Below are 24,140 nucleotides of genomic sequence, written 5' to 3' on the forward strand. Positions count from 1 at the left end.
CCTCCTCCAATGTTTCTCTCTCTCTCTCTCTCTCTCTCTCTCTCTCTCTCTCTCTCTCTCTCTCTCTCTCTCTCTCTCTCTCTCTCTCTCTCTCTCTCTCCCTCTCTCCACTCCGTACACGGGATCGACTTGGACTTGAAAGCTCAGACTACACACAGTGTTCATGGTTAACCTGGATCATTTAGAAGTAGCCAGCAGATCGAAGCTCCTAGTCTAGGCCTAGCTGTTGCCTTCAGCTCACTCACTTCCAAAGAATGAATCCAAACTTTGTTATTCCATTACATTCTTATAAACCTAAATATACAATGCTCAAATGATTGGGTGATAAAATAATCAGCACCATAAATGAATAAAACGGAAGTGTTACTGCTGGCTTAATTCAATGCAAATGATATTGACAAATATGCAAGATAGCCAAATAATGTGATCACGTCATTGTTCTTCCAACTGTCTGTAATTAATCATTATTTGACACCGACTATCTTTTAATAACTTTCAGTGTTGTCATCTCAGAAGAATACTATTCGCGAAATGCAAACATTTGTTCTAAGTATTAATTCATGAGCTGAGAGTCCACGGTGACCTCGCAAAACATCAAAACTAAGCGAATATTAAAAAGTTGTATTCTGTCATCCGTAAACTATGCAATGAGTTTTACATGAACAAGTTGACACATTGTAGTGATCGGAAACTATTTTGGAGAACTTTCTATAATAATATAAGAATTTTCGTTAATGTAATTCACAATAAAAAAAGGTAATATAATTTCGATATACACACTTAAATGTTTTGCGAACTGATCTACCGAAAGCATCATGGAACATGGCAATCACGTGATAGGTGGTCTAAATGGACTCTCGACCCGACGTCAGGAGATTATCAAAGGGAAACAACCTCTTGTTACACCAAAAGCACGTTCTTACTTTCACTTTCAACTACTGACAAAAACAAACAGCGATGCAACATAGAAATGGGCGAGCCCTTTAAGAATATATATTGGTTAGTGGTGTACAGCCGAATGATAAACGCTCATTTCAGCGTATATTGACCTTGCCCTTGACCTTAACCTTTATGCATCTCCCCATAATAAGTACTGGAATAATTCGAAAATTTTCACAAAAATCCTGCAATCGACACCAATGACTAGGGACTGTTTTGAATGTGAAATGTTTGATATCCGGGTTTGAGAGCATGCTTTGATGAATTATTACGTCTAGAGCACTGTGGTCAGTTCCATTGTAAAATGAGGTGTAGAAACGTTCGGTGCCATAGCCCATTCCGGGATTGTATCCAGCTGCAAAACCAATCTTCCATAGGTATTCATTGCAATATTGTTAACAGCAAGGCAAAGCACGTTCATCAGAAGACCACTCTTTATCTGTAAGAAGAAGCGTATTAAATTGAAAGTTTGATCAATTTGTATTACCACTGAGGCTAGAAAGTATGTCAATAACATTGCGTTTATTAGTCAAGTCATTTGACGTTTTTTAATTTTCATTCATGGTTTCAAAATGTTTAGAATAATATTCACGTGATACGATGTGACAATTTTGTGACGCGATAGATATTATATTTATTATAATATTACAAGTATTGAGTTTTTATTCACCTACGGTTCTCACACTGTAGACATTGAGTTTGATAAACTGTAAAGGATAAAAGTCAGAAGGTACAAAATTCTGCTTGTGTCTGCCTCTTGCAGAGGAAATTATGTGCATTGTAATACGACTGTTGCATGTGCAGGTGTAGATAGCGATTTACTAAATAAGGACTATATGTAAGACAGCGTGCATCGTTGTCATAATGTTGAACAAAACAGAAGCATGCATCCTATATAGTATACTATGTGCTTACAATACAATGGATGAAGCATTTGCATGATAATTTATATAAATCACCCTCTGCAAGAGACAGACACAGGAAACAGTTTTATTGCAATGTATATGAATCCTCTGTACAATAGATAGACACATGCAACAATTGTATTATATGGATATAAATCACGCTCTGCAAGAGACAGACTGAACCAATAATTATATTACACTGTATATAAATAACCTACCCAAGATTCAGACACAAGAAACAATTGCATTCGCTCTGATTTTTTGTTTCTGCACAGCTTACTTTCCTCTACAGTAATACAATAAATATATGCGAATAGTGTATGTATAGCTTCTTACCATAGATGGTATTGTTACATCGTTATTAGCAATAACCATGGCGTTGATGACATTTCCTGCTGGTAGGCAAAAACAGAGGTTCATACCCAGTGTTGTAGATATGATAAAGTACCAGGGATGAACACCATTAGCTAAGGCCTGATATAATAAAATAACAAACAAAAGACAATTGATTAGTGGGTTAGACTGTCAAGTAAGTACTTTGGATTGTAGGTTTATTGTAAAGTAGGCTCTTTGACTATCCATTACTTATTTACTATTTATTTATAATTGGGAAACCATGAAATGAAATTGATTACAATATACCAACAGTTCACGACATAGGATGAAGATTACCAGAGGCAGCATTTTCAATACCGGAAACAGTTGGTGTTATTCTGACAACAAACACAATCTCTGAGACGTTATCCAAAACAATGCCTCCATCAACTAAAGAATGTATATGTCAGTGTTACAATGTGACATTCTCTCTGTAACTATTCCAACCGCCATTGATACATGTTTAATGGCATTCAAATTATGAAGAGCCCCGAAGGGGAAAATGACAATGTATTCAATTATAATGATGTTGCTTACAAGGTACTTGCCACACAACTTTGATCTTGGCTGTTTAATTCCTTGTTTTGCTCATGTACAGGTCCAGTTAATAACCACAGCTAAAATATTATGCTCTGGTAAATTGGTTCACTGAAGTTATGACGTATTGAGAATGAAACATGATTTCATGATATTTGCCTGACAGATACGAGTGAATGTGATTGAATAGCACATTGTTATTAATATAGACTATATAAATAATTTAGCATGTTATATTTGCTGAAGTAACACAGTTATCCTTTCAAAACTGCTTACCACTGTCTGGATGACAGGCATAAGAACTGTCATAATTATCGCACCACTTGTGACTTCAGTCAGTACCGTTGAAGCCGTGGAAAGGAAAACCAACACTAACCATGCAGGCCAATCTCCTACAACCTCAAATTGTTCACCAATAATAGCGGCAAGTCCCGTCTCCTACAAAGAAACAGGTGTTTCTTACTTTCTTGCATTTATGACGGTAAACAGCAATTTTCCACGGATCGGATACCCGATCATTTCCTAGGGAAGTATATTATTGGAGAAGTAGCCATTGGTATTGACGACATCAATGATGAATATTAGAGCAAAGAAGAAAGGTATTGAATAAGTCTCAATAGAAGATAAGGTCATCAGATACTTCACTTCTGGGTAATTAATAGTTAAAACTGGTGATTTGACGTTTACTTTGAATCAGACAATAATGGTCTGTATCAAATACAAGGATACTGACAGAGAGGTTATATCTGGTATTAAAGGGACAACTGTAATTGAATCATACCCAGTGTTTGTACAAATGGGGTATTTTTACAAAAATATGGCCACATTCAGAAAGAAGTTTTACAGGCAGAAATAACGAATGCATGAATGCATGTCTCTTGTTCTGTGTTCTGCATAGTATTTGAACACCAGATTTAAACTGAATGCCTCCCATAAGGGAATCACTAATTATGCAAATTGCTCATCAAAACTAAAAAAATGTGGTAACAGGTTTTTTTGGGGACAAGTGTGCTTTGTTAGGTTAATGTATATACAAAAATATACGGAATTTGAAGAGTGCATGATACAGCTTAATTACTGAATATCGTTAATTATTCAAATTACTCATTTTTAAAGGTAAAAGTTGTATCAACAACGTCTTAGCACAGGTGCATATTATTATAGTTGATATATGTACCATATTATAAGATATTGCTTAATTAGTTGATTTCTTTTATATACAATTGCCTCTAATTAACATGAACAGATCTCACTTAAAAACTAATCAAGTCTAGCCATTACCCTAAACATTATATGTACCAAATTTCTGTATAATTGAGCCAGCCGTTTTCAAGAAAATGATGGCACAGACACACACACAGACGAACAGACAGACATATCCCCTTTAATACCTTCCGTACACTTACGGAAGGTAGAAATGTTATCATATACTCAAACAACAAAATGTGTACAAATTTTACAAGATACACTCATTGTTTTGATTTTGATAATCAACTCTGTTGGTCAAGGTCACGGGAAATTGTCAAGGTCTTGAAAGAAAGCTTATCCTTAATAATATAAGAATAGATACTTAAATGCAGTTTCTGTGTTCTACATTTATATAGTATAACGTGGTATTTCAACAACTAATGTGGTAGTCATTCAGTCAAGGTTAAGGTCAAGGTCGGGGTCATAATGAAACTGATAGAAAGATGAAGTTCATGTAGCAGTAACATTAACGGATGTGGGATTTCAGCCTTGATCTTTGTTTTCTTTCACCAAGATTTAAAAGGAAATAATAATATTTAGATACTACAATGTCTACAAGCAGCAAATCGACGCAGCTTGATTTTGATAATTGACACCGAATATTATGCTTGTATATGTTCCTCTTGTGTATTACCTATTACGAATATTTAAACGAAACTGGCAAAAAATTAATACTAAAAGTATGTCTCATATGAAAAAAAAAGTTTTTGTCTGATTTTCTCAATTGACCCTGAAAGGAAAATAGCAATTGACGGGGTACCCACTTCTACACGAGAAGCTGTTGCAGAGATCACTCCTGTATATTTAGAGAGAGAGAGACAGACACAGACAGAGAGACAGACAGAGAGACAGACAGACAGACAGACAGACAGACAGACAGACAGGCAGACAGACACACGTATACAGATACATTTAAGTTGTTCGTAATGGCAAAATCAAAATGTGGTGACAACCCAATCTGTGCAACAAAAACATATTACACATAGTTTCTATACATAGGTTACAGGTGTTAATATAACCTACATTTACTGTCTGTGACAATGTCTGTATACCACCGATGAATAACAAGATACCCCAGTTTACATTTTGTTGAGCGTATCCCCATTCTAGCATTGGTTTATATGGCTTAGCAGTTCCTCCTTTAAGGAAACAAAATAAAGGATGAAACTATAAAACTAACTGATATTGTATTAGCTTGATCATTGTCTGCATTTGCGCATGGAGTATCGCTGTTAACATACAAAAAAAGTATAGCTGGAATTACAGTTTTTAATGCGGCCAGTTTCAGTCGTATATGGAGCAAAGAAAAAGAAACTGCTCACGCCCAAATCTGATAGTTCTTGGAATTAAACTTAAATATAGTACCACAGACAATGCATGGAATTCAGTATCAAAAGATTGATGTATATACATATCGCCAGGCTATGAAGGAAGTAGTATTACCACGAGTTCTGTTATGTGGCAACTTTTTCCCAGTTCTAAAGCCGAGGGAAATAGTTGCTAAATAAAGCACAAGGGTCAAGGCTGAAGATGTTGTAAAACCTATCAAGCCACTCCCTTCCTCAATAGTAATGTATATGTACTACACAAGGGATAACAATAAACAATACAAACTAATAAAAACCCGTCTTACCAAAATCTTGACATGATGGTCCTGAAGCTGGCAGGATAAAGCACAATATTGCCAGTGTCAAAGCAATACAAGTGGCAGTAACATACCTAATAATAAAGCACGTATGAGAACATTTCTCTTAACTTTTTTACCTTCCGTGATGACGAGTGCTGTTACGATTGTGTAGATGTCTGTCTCTGTCTGTCTGTCTGTCTGTCTGTCTGTCTGTATTATATATAATATTTAACAAATCTATTTAGTTGTTGTTATGGGTGTGGTCCTGTTGCTAGGCATATTTGCATACATATTTGAATCTGTATTCACTTACCTACCCATCCCTGATGCTAGTTTTGTAATACGCATTAGTTGCTAAGGGCATGGTCATGGTTGCTAGGGCCAGTTGTGTCATAAAGTGTTCAACAATAATTGTAGAATAGCACCTTCAGAGATATATCCACCGAGTTTCAACCCTATTCACCATTATACATATGATGAAACCGATGATAAGCAGATCATTTTGATTTGAATGATTTCCCAACCAGACACACATGGTAATATACCCACACTATATCATGGCGATCAGTCCAGTGGTTGTTTACACACACACATCCAGACACTTTGCCATGCCTAAGTTCAGTTCTGCTAAAAATGCCAGCTTAAAATCTCATGTCGCCTTTAACATACAGTCACGATAGCAGGACGCGAGTGTCTCACACACCTGACTGGTGTAGCTTGAGATTTCTTAACAAAAATCCTTAAGGAAGGAATTTAGTTTTATATCTGGTTTAATAGTGTTATCATATGTATAATTAGAAGTGATTTTGTACTATCACCATTTAAATAGTTACAAATACATGTTTAGGTGGTGGTGACAACGTACACATATACAAATACGCACACCAATAAATATGTCTTTACTTTATTAGTATTACAACAACAACAACAACAACAACAACAACAACAACAACAACAACAACAAAGGATGAATTGTCTTATGTTGCAACTTTTTAAGCCATTCAACTATGTATTAACCAAATACATATAAAGGTTTGCCTACCCTTCTTTAAAGATTATTTTCCACCCCGGTATAAATCTTGGTTCCTCGAAAAACCATGCTAATATCAACACCATAAACATAATGAGAATGATAATTTCTGCCCATCTAAAATTTTGTAAAAGACCAAAAGAAAAAAGAAAATGTTATTCCGCGAGATCGATAGGAATGAATACCTTTATTTGCAATTCATGATCATACGCAGTGAAAATCATAATCAAACATCATAGTTTCTTATTTTCAAATATTTTAATTGACAGAAATTCTAGAACTATACCTTTTCCTTAGAATACGGCATCAAAGTATGCTGGGCAGCATTTATAACTTAATATCTGAGGGAAGGGTAGATATGTTTTGTGCAGTCCTATTATTTTGATAAAGCAATGGCAAGAGCAAGAATATCAGCCTGATTACCTAAAACAGAATATTGTCCGACATCAGAAATATCTTACAGATGAATGTTCACGTTGTGATATTTATAGAGTGTGGGGCCACCTAAAGGTAACCAATGTAAAGAAAATGTCACAATGGTGTTAAGATTTATGTAAACCTATTAGCCAAACATTTGATGTGTTAAAAAATGTTCTATTTCCAGTTTCGATTAGTTATCACTTACTTCATTGGTCCTAAGTCGTCATATTCTTTACGAATTCCAGCAGCGACGTCACCTTTCCCATTTTTGTCATTTTTACGATTTGCAATATTATAGGCCTTTGACGAATCTGAACAGCAACCATGTCTATGTTTAGAAAGGAAAATACTTAATTTGAATTATGGTTGATTTCTTTATTCTCCAACTGTATATTTCTACCATACGTTTTTAGGTGTTGATATTGGGGGTTAATGTTGAAAAAGCACATGATCTTTATATTAAGATAGTATATTAAAACTAAACAGAGAAATCTGACACCTACCGTGGTAATATATACAAGAACGTCAGCCACATCCAACAGAGTAAAACACACAACATTTGAACTGGTGCACAAAACATAATCCAGCTTCCGAATGGTATCCTGCCTCCAGGACCATAATAACTGAATGATAGTTCAATGAAAAATAAATAGCTTGTACCAACGAGATTGACTGGACAGCTGATGCTATCTATTGGTAGTATTTTGTTGATATTGGTTTTTACATTCTTCAATATGCACATGGAATATGTAGGATACCCGAAATCAGCATGTAAAGAGTCCCACCCCTTAACAATATTGTATTAAGCGTGGAAAGATTCTACACCTGTGAAAAACTTACCAGATGAGACTGTACCATTTAAACGAACTGTCAAAATGTAAATGTCATGATCTAGATGCCCTATCTGTCTGTGCCTACATGGTATCGATGTGTATCAGCGGGGCCAAATATGTTAATAAAACTACAACAACTGTTTACACTTTCTGAAGATATTTACTGGAATGATCAATGATGAAATAACGAAGCAGATGTAGTCATGACAATGCTCTTCATAGATACCATAAAACTTAGATCTAGATAGCAATGGGATTAGGTTAGCAGGCACATGGGCATAATGCTTGTTTTGCATTACTTTCGTCATAATACTGACAGTCATCTCCAAGAAACCGTAATAATAAAATCAATTTTAAATCCGAACTTGCGCGAGCTTATTTACTAAGCCTTTATACTTTAGCAATCGTAAACTATAACAAGTAGATAAGAGATGGATCAATTTTGTTCAATATTAATGTGTATTGAGTTAGAGAAAAAGCTGACAACTGCAATCGTATCAATTGCTAACCTACACGTTAACAAAATTCACAAATATTCCAGATAGTTTGTTATATTTTGGAATGCAATAGTTGAATGAATGAACTCCTGATGTAGTGAATAGGGCACTATTTCTTTTATTCTTTATTATTATTTCTACAGCCTTCATTTATTGTCGCGCCGTATTCATTGCTGAATTGAAGTCAGATTTCAATCAGATAGAGTTTGATACTAATTACCCTTCCACGATGTCCAGCATGACGAGTTGAACTCCACTTCCAATTAAAGTCCCCACACCCCCTATGTTAGCCGAGTAAGCTAATCCAGTGTTAAAGGCAATTCTCAAGTTTGAAGGAGTCCTGTCGCGGGAGCTCGCTCTCTTTTCTTCGTTAGAAATTCTGTCATTTTTAGACCTAAAACAATAAATATATGGATGTGAAAAAAGAAGTTGTAATTCGGCATTAATCTTCAATCATTTCGCTGTGTATGTCAATGTGTATGATTAATGAACACATGACATAAATAGCCATACTAGCTGCACACAGCCTCATACATACACAAAAGTACAATTTTGTATTTCTGAAATTCTCTCACAACATCATACCTGTATTTAAAATAACATGATACTAATACATAAAATGATAGCTGTACACAACGGCTACACATTTTAAAAGGGAATAGCCTGTGCATGTTTAAAATTGTTTTCCAAACTTGTAATTGTTGTGTACAAATGCATACCTCCTGGTAGAAAGAGGATTACAAGGGAACAAAGATGAGATTGGATTTATCCTAGCTGTTTTAGTTGAAATCTTGTTAGTCACAGAAAGTTTTTTTTTCATTACTCACCAGTGTCCCGACATAATTAGACAAAATTAGCGTTCGTCATAGTGCCCCCTAAATTGACTTTACATTAAAAAAGTAACAACAAGACTCTTAACACGTTATTTAAACAATAATGTACGCCCTCCCAGCCCATAATGGACGAAAGCAAACTTTGAACGACATAATGGGCGAGGCTACAGCTGAGCCCATTATGGACTGGGAGGGCATTATTGTTATTATTTTATAGTTTTGCCAAATCCAGTGAATTTGTAGTCCGAGAAACGCAAAACAATGTATAATATACACAGCGCTGAACATCGTCTGCCATGTTCGGCCCGGAAACTGAATACTAATCATAGCGACACACGTACGTACACGTACACACACACATATACACTTCAATGAACTGCTGTGAACACAAATTTGTTTCATTTTAATTTCAATCTTTTTAAAAAAAAAATTTATGGTGTTTACCCCATACTTTCCCTGTTCTTAAATACCCACACCTTTATTCCCTTACGGACATAATCTTGTATTGATATGCTCGTTCCGGGGCCGCGATGCCCCATAACGGAGTACATTATCAGTAATAATGTACAGCGATGACGTCACAAAATTCACTGGAATTGGTAATGCTATAATATAATATATAATTTCTTGTGATAGGCAACCCCGTTTAGGAAGAGAATATCCGTGAACTCAATTTAAATAAGTATGCGATGATTGAACACATCTAAATGTCACCTAACTAAATGTAGAAGATTGTTGGGGGTTTTTCATGATGTAGGGTACGTTGATGTGAGAGAAGGATGATTTCTCAACAAACGCCTTTGTACATTCCCTTTGAATACAACAAGACGAGAATCATATGAGGAGCTTATGAGTGACTTTGTGGAGAATAACGATGAAGAACATCAGCGAGTTAGGAAGTTACGATACAAAACTAAGGGGCTATCCTAATGAAACATAATCCAATATATAAGAAAATACTCACCCAACACTACTATTTTCAAATTCATCAGTAATGCTGACAACGGCAGTATTAGCGATAACTTCAGCAAGCTCAATATCCTCCGTACTTGTTATGTCTCTGTGAACCTTAAAAGCAATTCCAGTGAAAAAAAAGAAGTCTAAGAGTATTAACATTGCATAATTTAATGTACATCCCTTTTATTTTCATTAATGTTTTTCTTTTAAAGTGCTACGTGTGTGACATTTCTATTGTATAACACCGACAAAAACATTTTATTTAAATTGTATTGTTCGATAACTTAAGGGTCCCGGAGGGGTTATTTGTATCGTCAAACTCTCTCTCTCTCTCTCTCTCTCTCTCTCTCTCTCTCTCTCTCTCTCTCTCTCTCTCTCTCTCTCTCTCTCTCTCTCTCTCTCTCTCTCTCTCAATTCATAATATTTAACCTTGGTATCCTGTATATCCTCTGCTTTGGTGTATTCTGAATTCGGCTCTGACTGTTCAAATCTTTCCACGAGCGACGATACAATGGGCAACATCATTGTCACAAGAGGAAGGTTGAGAATCCACATTGATAAAAATCCACATGTACTTATTACAGCCAACAGTAACCTTTATGAGTAAGAAACATATTCAAATGAATTTATATTTATACATCTCATATATGCACATTATCTCAATGCAAAGTTCATGGGTTGTTGTTTGGTAAAACTCCCAGGTTGATACACATCTTGTGAAGTCACGTTCTAACCAATATTGAACCATCATACTGTTATAAAAGCGTCCCAAATATGAGCTAAATGTGTTCCCATCAGTTAGCTTCTAAAGAGAGAAAGCTGGATTGAGACAATATTGTAATTAAAATCAACAAACAAGTATTTCAAGCACATATTTATCATGGTGGAGCAAACATGTATCTGTTATTAAAGTATATTGCACTGAAGCTCTTCGTTCTACCCTGAGAAAATAACAATCAATATTGTTTTCCCATATAGATTAAGTATATTGTAATGACAGCAATTACTTACCGCTTTACACTTTTATAAAATATACTATCATTACAATATTATGCAGTTATTCTTGGTTGTGGTGGTAGTTGTTTTTGTTTATGTGGCAGATTTTTTCACTTTTAATGAAAGTAGACTGGTAAAGAATTGTTAAACGAAAACAACAAAAGTATGACTTTAATAATTAAATAATATTATATAAAAATAATTTTTGTAATAATCGTAACTGTCAGTTACCAGAATCACATGCTATTTCCCTCGGCCTTTGGCCTCGGGAAATAGCATGTGATTCTGGTAACTCACAGTCCCTCGGGTGTAATAAACGGGTGCTATAGCCCTCATGGCCAGGCAATATGTGTTCAATATCAATTGTTATAGCAATATTTTAGAGAGGTCTCGTTAAGCTGAATTGGTTAAAGTGTCTTTTTTAACCTTTAAGCATAATAAAGCGATTCAAGGTATTACTTATAATTTGATCTATCAAAAACCCACTTACCATTTTGGATCTGATCCTGCCAACAACAGGACCCTCAGAGCAATTCGACGATGAAGTTGGTATTTCTCAACAGCTGTTGATATTATCAATACTCCCAATAACATAAGATGGAAATCTTTCATAAAATGAGCTGCAACATCATCAATACTTAGGACTGACATTGTCGGTAGTAACAATATTGGAATCATACCCACCACAGCTAAAGGTAAGGTAACCGTCACCACGTATGTGCAGAACAGAATTAGAACGAAGGCACATTGTGATGCCTGCATAATAGCGACAAAAAGTGAAATTAGCACAGGTATTGCATAGTCACAATGAAGAGACAAGAACACCTGTCACTCAAATCGCCAAAATGAAATAAACTATCAAAATGTATAAGTGTTCTTTATTTCTTTGTACAGACGTATACAATAGACAAACCTACCAATAACTATACTATGTGCAACTGTCTTATGTCTTTTTTAAAATTCATTTATTTATTTCCAAGGATGACCTACGGGACTAGTACAATTAACAGAATCCAACAATAAAATTGTACAAAACAATCACCAAAACATGCGCAAACTAAAAGTGCACTTGAATTGGAAGACGAACAAAAACCAAACACATAAAATAAAAGAGCATGTACAATGCCAATCATTATCCTTCAAAGTTATAGGTCATATTCCAAACCAACCGTGCAACTGGATTTTGCCACTACTCTATCATCTCAATATGGCTGCCAGTCCACCAGTCATATTGCCAACCCACATTATTAAGGAAGGGGTGATTAAATAGTAAGTTTTATTTAAAATGTGATGCTTGATAGTCTTGCGATAATCCAAAGTGAACGACAACGTAAGTGGCATATATCTCAATCAGTAACATCTTTCAATAGTTCTAAGACGATGATTATTTAATAAATATATGACAATGTGGTGACTTCTGTTTGGTAAGTGAGGCTAGGCAGCAGTGTGTGAGTGTTGCTCTAAGTGAGTCACTAAAATTCCTTTTGGGAGTGAATTGTTTGCCCAGTGATTTTATAATTTATACGTATACCACAGAAAATACGAATAGTGACTTGCATTGTATACACAATGTACATCAAGTCGAATATAGAGAAATCGGCCTGTACAACTATTTGTGCAACTTGACCCTTTGCAACAAATTAAGTATATGCGTTGAGACCAATGAAATTGAATTACATTGAACACTGTGATTGGAAGTAGCATGAAAATTATAATTCAATTTATAATATACCTAGTGATAATGCTGTGCCATGATTCGCTAGAATCAGTCACGTGATAGGAAAATAGACTGACTATTTCCCTAGGGAAATAGTTCCATCAACTATTACATGGTCGCGTGACCACCGCGCCTTGACAGCAGGTCAAAAGAACGATGTCGTCTGCCAACCTCAAGAGAAGAGGGCAAGATTTTCATGAGGTATATTATAAAGCACATATTGCCTGGCCTATATTTGGGCTATAGCACTCGTTTATTGCCCCCTCGTGACTGTGAGCTACCAGAATTACAAGCTATTCCCTCGGCCTTCGGCCTCGTGAAATAGCATGTGATTCTGGTAACTCACAGTCCCTCGGGTGTAATAAACGGGTGCTATAGCCCTCATGGCCAGGCAATATGTGTTCAATAATACATGCGCTAGTGTATGACCTTCAAATCAATGGTTTGTCACAATACAAAATGTCAACTATGACTATTATATATGTCATTCTTTAGACAGTCCTTTCAAGTTCAATTCACACCATGTTTGCCCTAACGATTTCTACAATCAGCACCATTGTTCTATACGACCCTGGAGCCTATATCAACCACCAATGTTACTCTAACAGACAGAAACCGAATTCTTATGAAGCTATCACACGGTGATGTTTCCAATTCCTTAAATTTATGATTATCAAATCAAAATACTGTTCTGAGCGGTTCCATATGCTAATTTCTCTTGCAATGATATAAAACATCTAGATGATACTGTTTAACATGATATAAGATCTCACCTTCGCATCTTTTTCATCTTCGTATCTGGCAAATAATAATGGACTCAGTAAGATTGGGGTGAGTACAAAAAATAATAATCTGCGCTTGGAAATCAAAAAGCGTAGAAATTGTCGAGTGCTCGCCATGGTCGAATGTCTTAAGAAAAATGCCGTGGTGGAGGGATCGGACACGTAAATAAAGCAGGTACTTGTCCGATAACCATATGCAAATTACATGCAAAAGAGACATGTTCAATTGAAATTATTCAATAAATCAATGGATCACTTTGTGAATAAGATGTTAAACATCACTCTGGTATTTGCTTTACGGGACGCATAGTCAATTATTGTTCATGTTATGTCATAAAATTAATCAGTACAACTCTTTGAACACGATTGTTTGAGGACGTACACTCGACATTTAAGAATGCTGAAGAGCGGTCAAATATTGTCATGGAATTAATCACATTTACGTCAATTCAGGTTGGTTGACAGTATACTTAATCAAGACATTTCAGGGCCTAGGGGGTGTATCTGTGTTTGAAAACGGGACCACTACTTGGTCACAACCTGAAAGAGGTGCCTCGAGAGCGTGTTTTATTTTATAGACACAATATCACAAGGAACTGTAATCATGTAATTTTTGGAGATCAGCCGAATTAGTTCAAAGGTTAATGGCAGCACCACCACAACAACTTGTTCGTGTTTGTGCAGAAATGATAGAGTAGCGTGGGGTCAGAAGGGTAACCCTCATAGTCCATTCATTCGACGTCATGATATCGACAACTGGAGACTTATACTGATAAGCAAGATGGGCGTCAGATGTGTTAGATTTGTCACTCGGTTATTAAGCACACTTTTCAGGAATTGACAAGCACAATACTGTGATAAGAAAATGGCATGTTGGATTGAATATAAACTTTGAAATGTGTGCAAGTTGTCACTTTTATTTTTACTCTGCGTTGTATATTCGCAAATTGTATGTTTTCTGGTGTTTTGCCAACTGTAATGAAACAGGTGCAGAATATTATATTTTAATAGACATTGATGCAGTGAAAAAAACCTGAAAGTGAATTAACTACACAAAAGTACTGTATCAAAATTACGATCATTATCAGCTTTTGGCTTAAATTTGTTGACAACGTCAGTTTCTGTGTACCATTAGACCCCAAATTATGATTGTCAAGGCCGTAAATGGCTTTTAGAACAGAAAGATCATCACATTATGGGTGTATACACTTGAGTGGGTGGCCTTAATATATAAAGCCCGTGTAGAAGATACGCTTATGTTCACAGCCACGTGACTAGATTATTTTGTCAAGTTTTAAATTTGTCTACTGCAATTTTCATATTATTTTGTACGTCACCTGTCACCGGTTCCGCTGATTAGTCGAGAGCACTAGTTATGGAGGCGTATTTTTCACTAACAGCCGTATTTTGTCTTGTTGTACCACGTGGTCACTGCAACTCCCCTTGTAAATAAATTTTACAGACATCCAACCAACCAACCAACCAACCAACTATAAGCAGCATTTCGACTACCAAATGTATTGTGAACGTTTTAACCTCTCAAAAATACCATCGTTGTATGCATTGTAAGAAGCTTTCGAAAAGTATGTTTCTTGTCAAACAATCAACCACAGAACGGCGAAAGTGTGGAAACGGCGGATCCACGGACGTAATGTAATCGTAAACATGAGTTCGTAAATTTGATAAAGAATACAATGACCGCCCCAGTGCATGCAATTTTTGCTTATAAATTAGAACACCAAACCATACTATTCACATTTATGTATTTCTGTATTTTAATGGACTACTGTAAGCAATATATACATGTACAAGGATGCACTCATTTTTCAGCTGAAGGATATTTCTTTGAACCTGAATTTGAGTGATACGCAAATAGTAAACATTAAGTCATTACTACAGAACATACGCGCATCCTGGTTTATGGTAATACTAAGGCTGAGATGTAAACAACCACATTGCAGTCATCGGAGAGATACGTGATACTCGGCGGCTCGACAGTAAAACACGGATGATTTCATTTTGAAATGAAACAGTATTTTTGGATATTAAATAATCAATTCGTAATCACAGGTGACGTGAAAATATGTTATTTACCAACTAGTGTTCCACATTTTGTACACGAGGAAATTTTCCGGTAGAACGGCTCGCCTCCTGTTTGCCATTATTTTACCTTACAAATGACCTCTCGAAGCAAGATGCGGAACGGTGTTTGACAAATAACATATAGTTTCCATTCAAGCATTTTCTCAATCAACTCATTGACAAAAAGTTTTTATTCAAACAAATTCAAATTTATCACATATTCTATGTGGTTATGTATATGTCTGTAAATGGTTACATATATGGATATATTATATTCATATTAATTACACTCATTTGCATATTACTACACTTTCTTTTCCTGTTTTCCTTATTTTTAGAGTAAAATTAATATATAACAAATATCAATGCAATCCGAACAAAAAGTCAATAGTATCATTTGTGACGACACCCATCAATCTGCTATATATAGAACACAGCATGTATCAACTTGGCATGAAGAAATCTGAATAGCCTCCTAACCCCTAAACACTGTATACTTAGGTTCATTTTATCAAATCGTTTGCTTTTAAATTGTGTGCAACTGGAAGGTTATTTCTTTTATGTCAATGTGGACATTGTAAGATTAGGTGGAGCAACGGTCGCTGCTGTAGCCCATTCCGGGATTGTATCCAGCTGCAAAACCATTCGTCCATAGGTGTTCACGGCAACATTACTCACAGTAAGGCAAAGCACATTCATCAGAAGACCACTCTTCACCTGTAAGAAGAAGCGTATTAATTTTAAATGTTACATTATCAACACTCACTAAGGATTGCAAGTGTGTCGCTAATACCTCTCAGATTCATACATTTGGCCTGTGTAACGCATGAGAAACGTGTACATTGCCGTCTAGGAATGAATTAATTAATCATTTCCAAAATACACCGACCTATGGGTTCGTAGAATGTTGGCAATAGCCTACAATGTAAAAAGTGGCAAATCCTTAATTATATTATATCATGCTACTATGCGCCATTCTGATTGGATAATAACTGTGGTAAAATCCCACGGCTGGCAGTGGTAAAATGGGCCCCTAAACTAGCGTATGAATAGTACTCACAAAAACGAAGCTAGTGTTCGTTCTTATACCAATAAGTTAACACTTCTTCAGAGTAATTAAAGGTATGTCAGGTATCCTGTCCAATAGTTTGGGTTACAGTAGTCCAAATAATTCCACTGATGACCTTGCGATCGAAAGCAACGATCGATCAGTGGCTTCAACACCACTGGCCATGGCTGATAAGGTACAAGTTCTCCCATGCAACGAGCCGTCAGCGTCCTGCTCTCGTTGAATCAAGCAACACCAATTTAACTTTTAACCATCAGTCAAGTGCGTCAGGATTATTTCAAAACTGTACATTTTCAGGTTCAGTCAGTGTTCAATTTGTTAACCATTAAATTAAAGTAGACTGTGTAACGTCGCGTCTCTGATTTACTGTCTCGAGCTTTCTCCGATTCAACTGGTTCAACGCCGAGACATCTATTTTTAGCAGTGTACAAGATTGTATTGTTCTTATAATATGTAAATATCCAAACAAAATTGTTACTTTCTTTGACCTCTTGCCCCGTTTTCTTTGTTGCTAGTTTTCAACGCGTTTTCGTTATGCATTATATGATGTAAATAAAGTAATTTATCAATGCATTGCAATGCAGTGTATGGTTTGTGTTCATGCAGTGTGTGGGGGGACGACATGAACGTATCCACTCATCAAAATATGCTCGTTCCCGACGATCTATTACCGACGATCTTTCTCTGTACGTGCGAATTCGCCTTTTCAGGCATATAAATAACCACAGTATCACATTTAGAAGAAATAGACACATATTTTGATATAATATAATAGCAATAACTCCCGCCGAAGGCGGGTATACACTCGAATTTGGTACAATTCGCTCCATATAGCACTCGCCATTCGGCTCGTGCTATATGTCGCGAATTGTACCAAAATCTCGTGTATACCCGCCTTCGGCGAGGGGTTATTGCTTAAATTTATCTAGCAAAGGCACCTCCTTTGTCAGGAAAGCATAATGTTGTTGTATATTTCCATTGAAGGCGCTTTTTTAAATACCGTTTTTAAGATCCTGTTCACTGCACACGGTATCTGTATGAATGTTAAAAACTATTGTTTGTTTCAATGCCGAAACCAAAACACCACTAATAAAATATTTTAATAAAATATTATTTGTTTTTATCTTCTTACCATAAAGGCATTGGCACCTCGTTATTGGCAATAACCATGGCATTTACGATATTTCCCGCAGGTAGGCAAAAACAGAGGGTCATACTCAATGCAGTAGATACGATGAAGTACCAGGGATGGACACCTTTAGCAAAGGCCTGATGATATCACACAAATACAGTGACAATACAAATAGACAGAGAAAAAGTGAATTAGGCAGGGAAGTAGGTAGTTAGGTGGGTAGGCAGGCAGGCAGGCAGGCAGGTAGGTAGGTAGGTAGGTAGGTAGGTAGGTAGGTAGGTACTAGTAAGTAAGTAGGTGAACTGTTGAATAGGTTAGGGTAGTACTAGCCAAACACAGACAGGCAGACGGACGGACGGACAGACATACAGCCAGACAGACGACAGACAGACAGACAGACAGATTGTGCAATAGAATGATAGACGCCGACTATACAAATAACATCATGTACTTTTACAAAAATGAAATGGTTAGGTCTTTTCAAAATTTCTCACCACTGTCTGAATGACAGGCATAATAACTGTAATAATTATCCCAGGACTTGTAACCTTAGTCAGAAGAGTGTCGTTCAGTTTGAGTCTACCAAACAACGCAGGTTTTCCCCGGGTACTCCGGTTTCCTCCTGCATTAACACTGAACCCATGAGGGATGGCCCTCACTGGACTTCTTGGGTGACAAGTGTTTAAAGGTGCCTGTAAATGGGCTTTATGCCCGTTGGTTTACCTGAATAAAAAAAATAAAAAAAATAATAAATTGTTGCAAAGAACAATTCTGTGCTACCAGACAAGACATTGTATCCATTAGTAACATTTTGTGTTGTTTTCAGGCAATGTGAACCCATGACACAATTTGCCGGCCATAAACGAATTCTCCAGCAAGATTGCCCACATATGCGGTCTGATTTATTGTGCAACAAGATTCAAAAGAGTTTTCATGAATTTGTTAATTGAGCTAAATTTGCTAAATGGGCTTATTACCTAAAATTATAAATGTGCAAATAACTAATTACAACTAAAAGCTAGATCAACAATATTTTCAGGACAGATGCATAGATGGTATCACAAATGTCTACATCTAATTATATTGAATTTTGGACGTGTTACCTTTACTTGTGTTATGAAGATGAATTTGGTTGGAAAGATTGAACATTTCAGTAAGGTAACTAGGTGCATTACCTGTTACGGATTTGTAGACGAGTGTTGTCAGTTGGCGCTTCCATCTAATTTGAGGGCTGACCCAACCCAAGTGTTATATACCCAAGGGGAACTTCGAGGACATATAGCACGAGCCGAATGGCGAGTACTATATGGAGCGAATTGTACCAAATTCGAGTGTATACCCGCCTTTGACGGGGGTTATTGCTATTATATTATATCAAAATATGTATCTATTTCCTCTAAATATGATTCTGTGGTTATTTATTCGCCTGAAAAGGCGTATTCGCACATACAGAAAAAGATCGTCGGTAATAGATCGTCGGGAACGAGCATATTTTGATGAGTGGATACGTTCATGTCGCCCATACACACACACTGCATGAACACAAACCATACACTGCATTGCATTGCATTGATAAATTACTTTATTTACATCATATAATGCATAACGAAAACGCGTTGAAAACTAGCAACGAAGAAAACGGGGCAAGAGGTCAAAGAAAGTAACAATTTTGTTTGGATATTTACATAAGAACAATACAATCTTGTACACTGCTAAAAATAGATGTCTCGGCGTTGAATCAGTTGAATCGGAGAAAGCTCGAGACAGTAAATCAGAGACGCGACGTTACACAGTCTACTTTAATTTAATGGTTAACAAATTGAACATTGACTGAACCTGAAAATGTACAGTTTTGAAATAATCCTGACGCACTTGACTGATGGTTAAAAGTTAAATTGGTGTTGCTTGATTCAACGAGAGCAGGACGCCGACGGCTTGTTGCATGGGAGAACTTGTACCTTATCAGCCATGGCCAGTGATGTTGAAGCCACTGATCGATCGTTGCTTTCGATCGCAAGGTCATCAGTGGAATTATTTGGACTACTGTAACCCAAACTATTGTACAGGATACCTGACATACCTTTACTCTGAGGAAGTGTTAACTTATTGGTATAAGAACGAATACTAGCTTCATTTTTGTGAGTACTATTCATATGCTAGTTTAGGGGCCCATTTTACCACTGCCAGCCGTGGTAAAATGGGATTTTACCACAGTTATTATCCAATCAGAATGGCACATAGTAGCATGATATGATATTATCTTATTTTTGTCCATATTAACATAAACCTAAAATGTGCAGGTAGAGGAATGTAATTGTATATCTGTGTACTGAGTTATTGTTTCCATATATACCTGCACGTAAAACTAAATGTGACAAAGTGAATAAAATAGAATATTCGTAGCATCATTTTCGCCAGAAGCAGAATTCAGAAACGACCCCTGGTTAAGTTTTCAGTTGCTGCTTAATCATGGGAAACTGTCGAACTGTTTTAAACTTTTTCAGTGTGAACCGTAAGCTGTCATATTTTTTAATCACTCCTCTCTTAATGAGTCCACTACTATTTGTTGAGTATGAAGACGAGCAAGATATGAAGGTAAGACATCACATACATACATACATACATACATACATACATACATACATACATACATACATACATACATACATACATGATATCCAATACATGTAAAGTGTGGTGTTTAGTATATTGAAAAGAGGAAACATAACGCAATGATCATCTGGCTGCTGCTGATACTGGGGTGACAAGTAATTTAAGTAGTTCGTTGAATGACCAGATGTAAACTGAATGCCTTCCGTAAGGGCAAACTTTCAAAGTGTTATTCCTTCAGGCTTTAATTGGGTTGTCGATCGGTGGACAAGTGGTTAAACCACTTGCCTCTTACCACTTGCCTCTTTACCACGCTGTAAGTAAGAAGAGTGTCATTCAGTTTGCAATTGACTCTACCGAACAACGCAGGTTTTCCCCGGGTACTCCGGTTTCCTCCTGCATTAACACTGAACCCATGAGGGATGGCCCTCACTGGACTTCTTGGGTGACAAGTGTTTAAAGGTGCCTGTAAATGGGCTTTTTGCCCGTTGGTTTACATGAATAAATAAATAAATTGTTGCAAAGAACAATTCTGTGCTACCAGACAAGACATTGTATCCATTAGTAACATTTTGTGTTGTTTTCAGGCAATGTGAACCCATGACACAATTTGCCGGCCATAAACTTGCAAATTTCAACACAGACGTAGCCATTTTCATTACCATATATCATAAGTTGAAAAGGTGCTAATTTCCTGCTATTACATTTATTCAATTTAAATAAGCTTACCGTTTGTGGTGAAAATATGTATGTGGTGAGAAATACATAAAATGAAAAATTTACCATGAAAAGTTAATAGTCAAAACATGATTTGCGAGGTCGTACACCACGGAGACTTCCGTGTGATCGTCACACGATGTTAACATGACAGCAATCATGATTTGTGGACCCAAGCTATGGAACTCAATTCCTTGAGAACTAAAGCTGATCACTGACATTGAACTTTTTAAAGGTAAACTTAAAACACAACTGTTTAACAATATTATAAGCTGTATTAATTTATTACCACTGTCTTTTACTATGTAGTCATTTTAGCCTTTTTGTAATTATTGTAACCAATTTGTTGTTTTTAGCTTTATTATATTGTTTTACCATGCTTTTAAATCTATTGTATGTACGGCACTTTTGAATATTAATAAATAGAAAAGGCGCTTTAGAAAATAAATAAACTTTAAACTTTAAACTTTAGTTAGTGAGATAATTTATATGAGAACAAGTTATTCATAATTAAACATTGTTTAAGATATAAAGCAAATGTATCCTTGTCATACACTAACCAACTGTTAATGGCTTTGTTTTATACATTCAGGTTGCTATGTTTCTATATATATTTTTTCACATCAGCGTTAACCTTTAAAATTTGTAAAAGAATGTGTTATTTCGTCTCGACAGGCATCAAAATGTGCTTACGTTTTGATCGTTATGTGCACATATATGGTGACACTCGCTTTACCCTTGGCTGCGGTTGGTTTGATGCCAATAGTATTACTGCCGACAATGTCAATCATGAGTATTGGGGACGTAGCTACCCACTATCTCAATGATGTTCATCTTCTCTTAATGGGAGTATTCATATTAACAACAGCAGTTGAAAAGTATCAACTTCATCGTCGAATTGCTCTTATGGCCTTGTTACTGGCGGGTTCAGATCCTAAATGGTAAGGTTGATGCATGATTAATATATATATATATATATATATATATATATATATATATATATATATATATATATATATATATATATATATATATATATATATATATTGTGATGATGGCAGGATATCTCCTTAGCAATTCTCATATATATACTTAACCATAGCATATGGAAGGACACGATCCATAGCAAAATATAATATTAATTCCTCAAGTCATATTCTTTTTTAGTGCAGACTGTAGTAATGTGTACATGTTTTCAATGTTCAAACTCCTACGTATCTGTAATATACACCACTGCCTTCAATGGCAGCCAATTTTGCCATATTACAGAGTTTACGTCACGTGTTTACTACATTTTTAATGCATATTTAACATAAAATATCCATGGTGTTAATAATAATTAGTTTATTGATAAAATAGACTGGCTCAATTCTGAAATATATTCCGTTAAATTACGATTATGTATAATTCCACCAAAAGCTAGTACAGCGTGTATATATACACAGTTAGTAGTTGGTATATCAACCAGTGACCTGTGTTCCTTTACTTATCTTTCAAAAAAGAAATGTCCTAATGATATAGAAATTTCGCCGAACAGGAAAGGTAATTCATATTTGTACTTTTTGAATGCTATGGTTTTACGACACAATCCAATATGACCCCCCCCCCCCCCACTGTAGGCAGTGCTTCCTTGGAATGTTGGACCCGAAATTATGGCGGTCGACTTTTTTTTTAGCGCTGTGTGTACTTGACGTTTATGTTGTTTGTAGCACCAATATAATATTACGTGATTTGAAATCGTTTCGTACTTCTATGATCATGTCACAAATGGCAAAACCTAGTCATTTTGAATTTATGTAATTTGTACATCAATCATGTCTTTATTTCAAATAGGAAGGAAAAAAAACATTAACATTATTTTGAAATCGAGTTTCAATACAATCCACGTTTTAATACAGAATCATGAATGATATCAAATTTAAGTAAAGGTTAGGACTCAATAGGGAACTTGTAAACCCGCCATGTTGAATGTTGCATCATGCGAAATATGATAATAAATACTAATGAATTGGTATTGTAAACAATGTTGATACATTGTTTGTAACCACGAATCATAAATTCATAGTGACCCTGACAATTGAGGGAGGTTAATTTTATCAGTAGCTCCAGATTAGGTATTACGATAACCACATATGATCCCATAGTCCTTTGCGTCTGAGCATGCTCAGTCTGGATTGCAAGTTCCCTATCGATTCGATGTTTTTAATAGGACAAAAAACTATGAACTCGGAAATACATAAAACCATGAAACTTAAAGTGGCCATATGGATGTAAATTAGATATTTATTTTAGATTTTTAATTTATAAAACAATTTTATCGTGGCTTCATACTTGGAAAAATCAATCTGACACAACATATGCCAAGGCCTTGTTTGATGTTCAAAAACATTGCAAAAGCATAATAAATGTGTAAAATGTTTGTTATTGTACATACAATAACAACAATTTTTACAATTTTTTTGGCTTTTTGCAATGCATTTAAGTTACAAACACAAACTTAGGCCATATTGTTTCACAGTGATTTTTCAAGTAGGACGCCATGATAATTTTTTCTTAAAATTAAAAATCCAAAATAAATACCCGATTCTCATCCGTATGGCCACTTTAACAAAACCTGTAAGTATAGTGTTTTCTAAAAAAAAAATTATACTGAAGGACTTGATATAGCTATATGTTTATTAAACGTCTCTTCTGTAGATAATACGGATATCATTTACTTAATTCAAAAGAATAAGGATGTTATAAGTCGTTATTCGGAGTTTCACGCTTCCTTAGCGATCATAAGGTTATCATTTATGTGCTTCACTGTATAAATCTAATGTGAAATATTTCAT

General features: G+C 35.7%; 2 protein-coding genes across 2 annotated transcripts in view; one reads left to right on the top strand and one right to left on the bottom strand.

Moving 5' to 3' along the window:
- Positions 1-1,213: 1,213 nt before the first annotated feature.
- On the bottom strand, positions 1,214-9,252 carry LOC144439224 (Na(+)/citrate cotransporter-like). Its single transcript, XM_078128496.1, has 10 exons — positions 9,239-9,252; positions 8,632-8,805; positions 7,287-7,409; positions 6,674-6,778; positions 5,638-5,723; positions 5,028-5,143; positions 3,033-3,194; positions 2,181-2,318; positions 1,614-1,646; positions 1,214-1,378 (listed from the first exon to the last, which is right to left on the bottom strand). Exons 1-10 carry the CDS (start codon positions 9,250-9,252, stop codon positions 1,214-1,216), a joined length of 1,116 nt encoding a protein of 371 aa, XP_077984622.1.
- An 11,196-nt stretch (positions 9,253-20,448) lies between these two features.
- Positions 20,449-24,140, top strand: part of LOC144439225 (Na(+)/citrate cotransporter-like) — a 12,549-nt gene continuing 8,857 nt past the window's right edge. The window contains exons 1-2 of the mRNA XM_078128497.1: positions 20,449-20,574; positions 21,982-22,247. Of these exons, the coding sequence (XP_077984623.1) occupies positions 20,449-20,574; positions 21,982-22,247 (392 nt within the window). The remainder of the gene's footprint in view (positions 20,575-21,981; positions 22,248-24,140) is intronic.

The sequence above is a fragment of the Glandiceps talaboti genome, chromosome 8 (genome assembly GCF_964340395.1).
Source record: "Glandiceps talaboti chromosome 8, keGlaTala1.1, whole genome shotgun sequence".
NCBI lineage: Eukaryota > Metazoa > Hemichordata > Enteropneusta > Spengelidae > Glandiceps > Glandiceps talaboti.